Source organism: Ranitomeya imitator, chromosome 1 (genome assembly GCF_032444005.1).
Source record: "Ranitomeya imitator isolate aRanImi1 chromosome 1, aRanImi1.pri, whole genome shotgun sequence".
Taxonomy (NCBI): domain Eukaryota; kingdom Metazoa; phylum Chordata; class Amphibia; order Anura; family Dendrobatidae; genus Ranitomeya; species Ranitomeya imitator.
The window spans coordinates 1,186,544,564-1,186,557,113 of NC_091282.1; the positions used below are offsets into that span (position 1 = coordinate 1,186,544,564).

At 43.0% G+C, this 12,550-nt stretch overlaps 1 protein-coding gene across 9 annotated transcripts in view; it reads left to right on the top strand.

Annotated features, from left to right (window-relative positions):
* The window catches only part of LOC138657175 (nuclear body protein SP140-like protein), a 78,697-nt gene that overhangs the window by 42,093 nt on the left and 24,054 nt on the right, over positions 1-12,550 (top strand). For 6 of the 9 annotated variants that reach the window (XM_069744778.1, XM_069744777.1, XM_069744781.1 and 3 more), the window contains 4 exons: positions 296-346; positions 1,312-1,425; positions 11,052-11,165; positions 12,250-12,363. In XM_069744778.1, coding sequence (XP_069600879.1) covers positions 296-346; positions 1,312-1,425; positions 11,052-11,165; positions 12,250-12,363 — 393 coding nt within the window. Of the gene's footprint in view, positions 1-295; positions 347-1,311; positions 1,426-1,849; positions 3,231-11,051; positions 11,166-12,249; positions 12,364-12,550 lie in introns of those variants that run through there. The other 3 variants (XM_069744784.1, XM_069744782.1, XM_069744785.1) reach the window with 2 other exon arrangements.

The following is a 12,550-nucleotide window of genomic DNA, read 5'->3' on the forward strand; positions in this document are numbered from 1 at the left end:
ATTTTCTATTGATCTGGATCTTTTTATTACGAACGATCACGAGCGATCACATTTCCGAAAAACTTAATACATAACTTTGCTCAAAAGTCCTACCCCCTCCAGTGCTAAAAAACGGACTCCTGAAATGCCTACTTACAGTTTAGTGGTGGTTCCATTCATGGTCTTGATTTTTGAGACTCTGAGAGATGGCGGACGGTGCTCTTTTTTTTTTTTTTTCTCAAGCAGTAGCATAGACAAGGAAATAATTTGTGTTTTTTTATGTTTTGCATTAATTTTTCTGATACTTTATTTACAGTAACCCCAAATGATGAAACTCACAAGAAGAACTCTCATGTACCTCTCACAGGTACGGTATTTTATATTCACTTAAATCTTAAAGGGAACCTGTCACCCCCAAAATTGAAGATGAGCTAAGCCCATCAGCATCAGGGGCTTATCTACAGCATTCTGGAATGCTGTAGATAAGCCCCCGATGTATCCTGAAAGATGAGAAAAAGAGGTTAGATTATACTCACCCAGGGGCGGTCTGGTCCGATGGGCGTCGCGGTCCGGAGTTTCCCATCTTCTTATGATGACGTCCTCTTCTTGCATTCACGCTGCGGCTCCGGCACAGGCGTACTTAGTCTGCCCTGTTGAGAGCAGAGCAAAGTACTGCAGTGGGCAGGAAAAGGTCAGAGAGGCCCTGCGCCTGTGCACTGCAGTACTTTGCTCTGCCCTCAACAGGACAGACAAAGTAAACCTGCGCCAGAGCCGCAGCGTGAAGACAAAAAGAGGACGTCATCTGATGAAGATAGGAGGCACTGGACCGGACCGCAACGCCCATTGGACCGGACTGCAGCGGGACCGCCCCTGGGCGAGTATAATCTAACCTCTTTTTCTCATCTTTCAGGATACATTGGGGTCTTATCTACAGCGATTAAATACAAGCGATCAGTCGATCACAGCTTCTCCTCAGGAGATTATTAAAATTTTGTAAAAATTGAGGTTAAAATGTTTTTTCAAAAATATAATTATTTTTTTTAAAAACCAGTTCAAACCACTCTCAGAAAATGACAACAAAAGCAAAAAAAACATGTATTTTTTTTGTTTGTTTTTTACAAATTTCTGAATTTTTTTTTCACCCTAAAACAATCGTGGCATTGCACTTTTTTTTTTTACAATTTTGCTCCGCCTATTTTGGGGGTTTTGTGTGAAATTATGTCCAGTTCGTCTTCTATTCTCGTTTTTTTTTTGTGTGTTCTAGCTTGTATTTGTTAGAGGAATTTTGGTTCGATTTATTGACCCTCACACCTTCACTCTGCAATTCCACAGGTTCAGACGAAACGTTACCAACTCCAGTCAGAAAATGCAGATTGCAGCCTATTAATTATTATGAGCCACCTGATTTTGACGTGGAAGTCAAAGATGGAGAAAGGAAACGCAAAGGTTTGTATTCTATAACCTGTACATAAAGAGGATGACGACGAATTATTTTAATATTTTAAAGTTGAATATTGCTAAGTATTCTAGAAATCCTCTATTTTAACTATGTAAACTTTATTAGAAAAGCTTATTTTGAAGACAAAAATGCAATAAGTTACCGATTGAGGGTGTGTTATGGGGACATTGTGAACCATTCATATGCTCACATTGATCTCCTTGAGGCCTCCACCATTTATGGTCCAGAACAGCCAGAGACCTCTTGACCTGAACTCATATATAAATATGTTTGGGTCTGGAGACTTGTGGCGGTCAGCCCGGACTGTGCGTCTTAGACGTACGCCACCCATATCCGCAGGGTAACGTTCAAATGAATGTACATTTAGCATTTCTATATAAGATCATATGTTAAGTCTTTTACCCGCTTCAGGTTTCCAAAGACGCCAAATGGTTAAAAGGCATTTTCCAGTTTGAAGACGCGCCATACTTATACAATACGAAGTCGATGGGAAGGCTTAAAAGAAGGCCGGGCGTCTATTTCAGTGTTTTTTTTCCAGCACAGTTATTTGAAAAATTACTAGCGGTTTCTTCATTGTTAAATGTAGTTAAAAATAAAATTGGAGAAAAAAAGTGATCAGGAAACAAAAATTTAAAAAAATGCTTCAGGGAAAAAAATAAGACCTGAAGCTTCTTCCTCGTGAAAAACTCAGTGGGTTAAAAAATATCTGTTTAAATGGACTCTTACTTTGCATTTCGGAAAGACTGTGTTGGCGGGATCTAATAAAGCCAATGCATCTTGTATATCGAATGGCCAAAATTCCCATTTATGTCTAATAGAGGGATGACTAATATCACAGGCCAAAGTTCCCTATAGACGGGATAGTGGTAGATCTGTTTGGTAAGGTTCCGTTCACGTGTCCGTTTCTTTAATTTCCATTCTTATGAAAAATAAAATGTTACAGGATACAGTCATTTAGACGGGTATTTCTGTTTCCTAAAAAAAAAAAAAAGCATCTTTTCTGTTTTGCTGTCCATTATTGGATGGAAGAGTAAGGAGGGGGCGGGGACCCTCCTATGCTTTCCCCTCTTTGGTCTTCTAATTGTGTGCGTTTCCCTAATGTTCATTAATGTGAATGTAATTGATGCGTTATGTACTGTAATATAAATGTACTATGTGTTGTGTATAAGATTAGGGATAGGATATAAGGTAGTATAGAACAATAGTGGGGCTAGAATAGAGGGGGGCATATTAGAGATAGAGAATAGGAATGTTAGCTTAGGTACAGGCAGCATAGGAATTTTCCAGAGGGGAGGAGTTAACAGAGGAGTTTAGTGCAGAGCAATAGCACATAAGATAGAAACTTCCTGGTTAGGCAGCTTTGCATAGGGCAAGGAGTAAGAAGCAGCAGTGGGAGGAACAGTCTACCAGCTGTGGGGATAAAACTGCTACAGCAGGAAGGGGCCCCAGGCTGAGAGTCGTGCCATCAGCCATCAGCTTGGACAGGACCGTTCCAAGAGGGATACGGGGTCTATGACCGGGGCAGGTGAAGCTGAGACGGTGAATCTGGCACCTTTTCCTACTGAAACCGGACAAGGGAATGGTAGGAAGTTGGTTAGACTAAAGGCACAGAAGTGGCACAGAGATTGTCCAGAAGTCAGGCAGGGATTCCCGGAAGAGAAACAGAGTTGTCAGGAAGAACTGAGGCTGCCCAGAAGGCAGGGAAAGTGCAGGATATGTCGCTCTGTATACGTTGTGCTGCAAATGTGATGGATACCCTTCTGCTTAGTAAAGTTAAACCATTGGAAAAGAACTTTGTCTCTGGAATGGTTTGTGGAGCTCAGGAACTCTGACAGTAAATGTGAGTGTACTGTTGCGCACACTGAACATTCAGAACAAGGGACATTGTATTTCATCTGTGGGGCGCTAGGGTGTGGGAACACTACAGCCTGTCGCCACGACTACCACCCTGGCCTCCTTAAAGTACAAAAAAAAGTTTAAAAAAAAAAACCACATCAGCTCTTGTTTTTATTTTGTTTGTTTTTTTTCTTTAAAGTTAATCTGTAAGCAGGATTGGGCACAGTAACCTACATACAGTGTAAGGTCGGTGCCATTATACTGATTACAATGATACCTGGTGATGAAATCCGTCTTGTGGTTGTTGTTTAACGTTTATTTGTAGTTTTCAGTTAAGCTGTTGTCACACAGGTCGCCCAGGAACTCCAGAATCTCATTAAGGCTGAGGTCACACTTGCGAGTTCAATGCGAGAAACTTGCACGAGTCTTTCACATCAATATCCGGCACTGCCGCCGGCACTCAAGACCGGAGCGTTCAGCTGCATAGCAATACATGCAGCCGCACACTCCGGTCCCGAGTGCCGGCGCCTGGGCCGGGTATTGATGTGAGAGACTCGTGCAAGTTTCTCGCATTGCACTCGCAAGTGTGACCTCAGCCTTAATGAGATTCTGGAGCTCCTGGGTGACCTGTGGGTGGGGCTTTATGTGGTGCTCTACTTACATATGCTTCTTTATGGGCTTAATCAAAATGGTTCCGATAGATGCTACTACGCAGACGCCGTTGCCATTTCGGTAGAATAAAGAAATTATGATAAGGATAACAAAACTATATGTCTAAATCATATGAAAATGGTCATATTATCTATCGAATCTTGCTAGCTGGCGCCTGCCTGATGAATGTGATCTTTTTAAAAAAAAACATATTCTATGCAATATGTAAAATAGGTGGCAGGTCAGTGAAGGATCAGTGGCCTGTCATAAGCCATACAGATGCATATATAAGCAGAGCACCACATAAAGCCCACAGCAACACCCACAGGCCGCCCCCGGAGCACAAGAATCTCATTAACTGAAAACTGAAAATAAAGATTAAACAACAACCACAAGACGGATTTCATCACCCAGGTATCATTTTAATCAGTTTAATGGAGCCGACCTGACAGTAGGTTACTGAGAACAATCTTGCTGATCGATTCACTTTAAGTTATTAAGATCTTTTGGAAACGGATCATAATGTGAGTTCATCCATTATGTCATCATTTTAATGGATTTTTTTTTAGCACTAAACATAAAAGGTTGTCAAAACCAACACTAGTAATATGAATCCTTTCAAAAATAGAAAAAGTGATGCAAAATGGAAACCGAGGTTTTTGTTCTTAAAGGGATTAGTTTAAAAAAAAAATGGAAACTTTGAGTCAATTTGTAAAAAAAATAAATAAATAAATGATCTTGTTCACAGAGCCTCACTCTATAGATGTTTCCACTAAGGGATAACCTGCACAGCAGCAACTTGGGGGGGCTCATTCCCAGAGGTCTATGTTAGTTATTGCCATGGAGGCACTGTAGCGTTACATAGGGAGATGAATTAGGATTAGAGATGAGCAAACATGTTCGGAAAACTTTTGCCTATTTCAAATTCAGAACGAACGTAGTACATTTGGATTTGTGTTCGCGTTCACGAGCATTTTGAATGATGAATGATGAGGGAGAGGGTGTGGAGAGGCTAGAGGAGCGACGTGTTTTTTTTTTTTCTTTCTTTTTTTTTTCCCCTTAACTCAGAGGAGCCATTTTGAAGATCTGTTCACACATTCTATTCCATGGGCATCAGAGGTCTGGTACGAAGAATCACAGAATCCAGAAAAGTAAAGCCTCTGCATCGATGCCTAAATTTTTTTCAAGTTGGATCTGGGCCCGGACAAAGTAGAATCCCAGCAGAATCCGGACGCTCGTCACCAGACATTAACCACCAAGAGTGGAGGTGATCCTGATGAGACCAGAGGCGCACGCGGACTGAACTGTGGTGTCAGGGCAAGAAGAAGAGGAAGGTGACTCTCAGGGTGAGGAGTGTGAGAACAGAGAGGATGACAATGAGGTTGTAGATCCCACTTGGTGTGAACCCATAGGTACGAAGCTGAGTAGCTCAGCAGAGAAAGAGGAGTAAGATAAGGAGGTTACATTGCAGCTTCCCACATAGACACGAAATGATGCAACCATCACAACCACTGCATCCTCAGCCCCAACTTTGGCTGTGGCCATCACCGGTTGCAAGTGTGCAGTTCGCAGAGGCGGCAAGGGTTGCCTAACCTGGGCCTTTTTGAGACCGCAAAGTATGACTCAACACAAGTTATCTGTCAAATTTGCAAAAAAACTCAGTAGAGGCACAAATTGCAATAATTTCACGACTACATACTGTACATGAATCGGCACATTCACATGCGATCAACATCCCTTAGTGTGGGAATCTCACTGCACTAAAATGCAGACTAGCAGGACTCGCCAACCACCAGCCATCCCATCAACCTCATCTGCTGCTTCTTCCTCCTCCGTCACCATTTCAAGTCTTCTCAGGTCTCCGGCCGCAGAAACTACAATTGTTTACCTACCCCAGTCGGTGAGAGCCTGTCAGCTGTTACGGAAGTAGACATGACTGCTACTTTTGTATCACCTAGCGCAACACATCTTTCTCAATCCACCAGAACATCTCCGCCTGCACCTCACTCACAGTCCAGCAGGTTGTCCGGTTCTAAATACTCTGCCCTCTCTCAGCACAGCAGCCAGCCCTCGGTTCTGCAGTTGTTGTCTCCTAAAAGAATGTTTCCTCCTACACAAGCCAAAGCTGAGCTTGAACTCCACAATCTCCAATCTGTTGGCCATGGAAATACTGCCTTTCTGCCTGGTGGATACAAACTGTTTCAGAAAGTTGATGGCCATCTCAGTCTCCCTGTACCTGTTGCCCAGTCGCCATTACTTCTGTAAGAAAGCTGTGCCTACGCTACATGAGCATGTCGCTGACAACTCCACCCATTCCCTGAAAAACTGTCTGCCAGGGTACATTTCACCACTGATACCAGGACGAGCAAACATGGGCAGGAGCGTTACATCTCACTGACTGGGTACTGTGTGACTCTGGTGACTGTGGGGGCAAGCGGTCAAGGGGCTGCTCCACAAGTCTTGGAATACCCAAGGCTTGCGGGACAAACCTCTGTATCTAACAGTTACTCCCTTGCTTCTGCCTCCTCCACTTCCTCTAGGACCTGCACCTGTGCCTTAAACCTCTCCCTTAATCAGACACACCTTCCAACAGTGCAGATAGAATCTCCCCCACATCCATACTGCGCAGCCATGGCTCACCGCAAGCAGACAATGTTTAAATTAACATGCTTTGGAGATCGCAGTCACACAGCTCAAGAGTTGTGGACAGCTATCCAGGCTGAGTTAGAGCAATGGCTGTCTCCACTAAACCTGGAATCCGTGAAGGCCGTTTGTGATAACGGTGCAAACTTGGTGGCGGCCCTAAACCGTGGCAACCTCACACACTTACCTTGCATGGCTCACGTCCTCAACTTGATGGTACAGCAACTATCCCGGCCAGAATGCGCTGCAGAAAGCACGGTCGCTGTGTGCTAACTTCTGACGATCGCACCTTGCAGGTCATCGACTTGCATTGCTACAGAGGTCTTTCGGCCTACCAGTTAACAGTTTGATTAGCGATGTACCGACACTGTGGAATTCCACTCTGTACATGTTGCAGCAGTTGTGGCAGCAGCGACAAGCCCTGATTCAGTATGTCCTTTTGCATAGCCTGGACCAACACAGTCCAGATGTGGTGCACATCATGCTTGCAGAGTGAAGGACCCTGCACTCCTCTGCAGTTTTGAAATGGCTACTAAGATGGTAAGCTCTGACAATGCCATCATCAGCATCATTATTCCGGTCATCTACATGCTGGAGCACATTTTGAATAATGTGCGTGAGGAGGTGAAAGTCCCAAAGGAAGTGGTGGAAGCAGAGGAGGATGAAGAAAGGGTAACAATAACTGAAATTTCCGGACTGTCGTCACACAGGCGGGTGCCATGGGAGGAGACTTACAGTGATCAAAGAAGCTCATAGTACCAGACAAACTGTTGGTGAAGATGCAGGAGCCGAAGAACAAATTGAGGAGGACGATGTGATGGACGCGCAACGGACAAGAGATGAAGAGGATAATGATCCGCTCTCTGTTGTTCATGGTTGGCGATAGGGGACGGAGGAAGCAACCTTGAGTGTTACCCCGTCACCAACACACCATGGTCTTGGACCTCATGGAAGTGCCCTACACATGAGCACCTTCTTGCTGGACTATCTTCAACATGATGCCCATATTCTTAGGATTAGAAATAGTGATGGCTACTGGGTTGCCAATTTAGCTAGATGCTTCCCCCCCGGAAAGGGATGCGCGGATGCTGGGGTATCGAAATACACTTGTAGACAATCTTAAGAGTGATTTTCCCCAAGACAGCAGTGAGGCACACAGTGTGCATCCCACTTTTAGATGTTCAACCCTGGGAACATCATGGCGTCATCGCAAATACATTAGCAGCAGCAGTAGTATAAGGGGCATTAGCAATTTCTGTGAGTCGTTTAACTAATTTTTTACACAAGCTCATGCACCAGCAGAACAGAGTACAAGTATATCAATGCCATCAGGGGAGGTTTGGACCCTTTTGCATTTTGGTCTTCAAAAATGGAAGAGCGGCCAGAGCTCGCCTGTCATGCCTAGGAGGTTTTGTCATGCCCGGCAGCCAGTGTTCTCTCAGAATGTAATCCCAAGGATAAACAGTCGCACTCCGAAGTCCTTTAAGTTGCAAACAATTTATAATTTTATTTTCAAAACACCAAAATTAAATGATTCACCGCAGTTGAGACAAGAAGGTATAAGAGATAAGAAGGCTTACACCACTCCCTTATCCACAGCGTCTTAATTGAAACTTCAATTCAAAGCTCTAAATGCTGGCCCATACCCTAAAACCTCATTCATGGCACAAGGCTGACTTCTGCTGTGCCATTATCAAATTTCTACTGTAGGTAAATTGATGCCACGTTTCCTGTTGTCTGCCCCTAATTTTGTGACATATTTATACTCCAAGTTGTGTCTCCTTCATGTGTGATGCCTGTTGCAGTATGGCTCCCAGACCGGCAGGCCTGCCCTTACTTTTAGTCAACTACAAGTGTTACTATCCTTAAATTTTTCTAACATTAGTGCTCTATCTAGCTGATTTTTGTGCCACCTGAGTCTGGCTGTGAATAAAAAAATTGAGCTGTTGCCTGAGGTATCTGGGCTCCCAGCAAAGAAGGCTTACACCGCTTCATTAGCCACCACGTCTTAATTGAACCTTCAATTCAAAGCTGTAAGTGCTGTCCCAGACCCTGATACCTCATGCATGGCCCATGGATGACTGCTTCTGTGCCATTTTAAAAAAAGTTCTATTGTGGGTCAATTGATCAGTCAACTACCTGTGTTATTTTTCTTAAATTTTTCTACCAATAGTAGTCTATGAAACTGAGGCTTGTGCCATCTGAGTGTGGCTGGAATAAAAAAAAATTGGAGGTGTTGCATGAGGTATCAGGTCTCCCAGCTAAGAACGCTTACAACAGTCACTTAACCACCAGGTCCTCATTAAAACTTAAATTCCAAGCTTAAAATACTTGCCAGAGCCTGATACCTCATGCATGGGCCATGGCTGACTGCTTCGGTGCCAGTATAAAAGGTTCTACTGTTGGTCAATTGATCAGTCAACTACCTGTGTTACTATTTGTAGAGACACAGGGTTAGTGGGTGCTCTGGTCCTCTGTCCCAGCTGTCTGTAAAAGACTGCACGGAGAAAGGCTCATACCACTGAACGCTCGCACTCTCTCCCCATGGGCAGAACACTACTCAGACAACACAGGGTGAGGGAAAACAGTATGGGAATAATTTTATTTAACTACCAACACAATAGCATATAGAATAGCTACAGCAAATACCCAAGATTGTGCAAAATACAGAGTCTCACCCGTCCACTGACTCGCCGTAATTAGAGCTGCTTCCTGGACTGACTACCCCCACCACTGGCTCCCCAATTTTGGCCGGCCCCCACAGAGAGAAGATAACGACAAGCTTATGAAGCTGACATTGATGTACAAGGCCTGGTGACTTGATTGTCCCCACCTGAATTCTCTAAATGTCTTTGAGGGTTCAGTGATGGTCTATGAAGCAGCTCTGTATTTCTTCAGTTGGAGCTTTGAGGTTACTGTAATGTAGAGTCTCCCAAAACACAGGCAGATCCTCCTCTTTATAGGTCACAACTTCTCATTCATGTAATCCACCACAGACTTGGGGGAAGGAGGAGGGAGGCCATCCATCACAATACCAGAACAGATACAATAGCTAATCAGCAGCCAGTCAACAAATGGCAGCCATTGAACATTAATTAATTGACCATAAGGGTACCGTCACGCTATACGATTTGCCAACGATCACGACCAGCGATACGACCTGGCCGTAATCGTTGGTAAGTCGTAGTGTGGTCGCTGGAGAGCTGTCACACAGACAGCTCTCCAGCGACCAATGATGCCGAGGTCCCCGGGTAACCAGGGTAAACATCGGGTTACTAAGCGTAGGACCGCGCTTAGTAACCCGATGTTTACCCTGGTTACCAGCGTAAAAAAAAAAAAAACAGTACATACTTACATTCCAGTGTCGGTCCCTTGCCGTCTGCTTGGCGCACTCACTGACTGCCGGACGTAAAGTGAAAGCACAGCACAGCGGTGACGTCACCGCTGTGCTCTGCTTTCACTTTACGGCCGGTAGTCAGTGAGTGCGGGAAGCAGACGGCAAGGGACCTGACGGACACGGGAATGTAAGTATGTACTGTTTTTTTTTTTTTTACATTTACGCTGGTAACCAGGGTAAACATCGGGTTACTAAGCGCGGCCCTGCGCTTAGTAACCCGATGTTTACCCTGGTTACAAGCGAACGCATCGCTAGATCGGTGTCACACACACCGATCTAGCGATGACAGCGGGAGATCCAGCGACGAAAGAATGTTCCAAACGATCTGCTACGACGTACGATTCTCAGCAGGATCCCTGATCGCTGCTGCGTGTCAGACACAGCGATATCGCTGGAACGTCAAGAATCGTACCGTCGTAGCGACAAAAGTGCCACTGTGTGACGGTACCCTAAGAGTCAACATTCAGTCTTACATCACCTCTAGCTCATGTCCGAGGGCCTACTGAAATAATACGTCTGGATAATTCATATTAAATGCTGTTTCGCCACACTATTCTTACATTTTTCTACCAATAGTAGTCTATGAAGCTGATGTTTGTGCCACCTCAGCGTGGCTGGGAAACTAAAAAAAAATTGAACTGTTGCATGAGGTCTAACAGCTAAGAAGGCTTTCACCTCTCCCTTAACCCCCAGGTCCTCATTGAAACTTCAATTCCAAGCTGTAAATGCTGGGCCAGACCCTGGTACCTCATGCTTGGTCCATGGCTGACTGTTGCTGTGTCATGCCATTTTCTACTGTGGGTCAATTGATGCCAGTTTTCATGGTGTCTACCCTTAATTTCAGCTGTTTGGGAAACTTTTTGTCTCCCCTTAAGGTGTTGTGTATACGTTTGATTTGGCCTCCCATTAAATCTAATGGTGTTCGGGTACGTTCGTTGAACATATTCGTCGAACGTCTAATCGTTCGGCAAATCGAACCGATCCGAACCTTGAAAATTTCGCTCATCTCTAATCAGGATCCAGTGACTAATATTCTATCATATGTGCTAATATTGAAATATTTTATTCTTTATCTACATCTTAAAGTTCCAGAACACTCAAAAGGGCACAAACATGGAAGAAGCAAAACCCAGCAAACCAACATCGCTTTCTTTACAAAGAGCAGAATTCATCTAAACGACAAATATGAGGCAGTACAAGGTTTGTTCCTAATTTCTAACTACAGAATAAACATCAATTTAGAAAATATTACTCAATGTTACCTGTCACTTATGGGTTTTCCTTATCAAGACCTCCTATTATTAAATAGAATGTGTTGTCAGAAAATAAACTATTGTTAAATTAGGTTGTTATGTTTAAATGTTTTTTTTTATTTTTACAAATTTTGCCAAATTTTTTTAAGCTCAAGATTCGTATTAAAAATAAGAAAATTAGTAATATTTCAATTTTCACTTTGGCATTTGGGTTGTTTTTAGACTTTTACTTCCTGGAAGAGTTTTCAGTAGTCTCCTTATCATCACAGCCAGTATTACAATAATAATAATTTATTATTCTGCGGCACTTTTACAATGACTTCTACAATATAAGATCAACTATTCACAGTACTTGATGTCGCAGCTCACCTCCTCCCCCTCACGTCACAGTAACATTTGCACACACTCATTAGATGCTTCAATATAAAAGATAATGTTGTGGTCTGTTCATTGTGGTTAATGTGCATGTGAATTTCCTGAAAGAAAGTCAGAGTCTAAAAAAAAACAAAACGTTGCCAGTGCGAAAATTGCACGATTTCTATTTTTCATTTTTAATAATTATTTTTTCTAGTATCAAAATCTGTATTATTAGAAATAATAAAAAAAAATGTAACACAAAAACCTGATTTAAACAACTGTGTATTACAATCCCGATTGCCTTCTCCTGACATTATCAGCAATGATCGGCCAGTTTCCTAGTGTGCCCAGACACATCCGTCTGACAAAAAGTGTCATAACACCCAGTTGTATGAGAAAGAGGAAAAAAAAATGTTTTGACAAAAAGATAAGTTTGATTGGCGCCTCTCAGGAAAAGGGGGTTGCCTACTACACAAAATTAAATAAAAAAAAAGTAAAAAAAAAAATAAAAAAAATCTAGTTTGCAGAAGTCCAATCTTTCCAAATATAAAATTATTTACCCATAAGAAAATGATGAAAAAACACCCATCGGAGTATTCCGAGAGGTGCATGTAGGTAGCTCTTTCGGCACCAGCATGGAATCCTAAGTGATGGTGCGTTTTCTTATTGCCCAGTGATTAAACCTGTGTCGGTTAAGGTGGAGTTCCCCAAACAAGTTTTCAATGAAAAATTTCGAGTGCGGTGTGGTGAAAAGATGGGAATCTTCAAGAAGTCACTGTGGACTGGAGGTGAGTGTATACGCTATCCAACTACATTTTTTTTTCTACCAAGCCCGTATTCAGACATCCGATTTTCACATTTCTGATCAAGCACTGTATTCTATGGGCTTTTCACAATTTTCCATATGTGCATTGGTAATTCAGTACCAGCGAAGTAGGAGATATTTAAATTCTTATTTACCGTATATACTCGAGT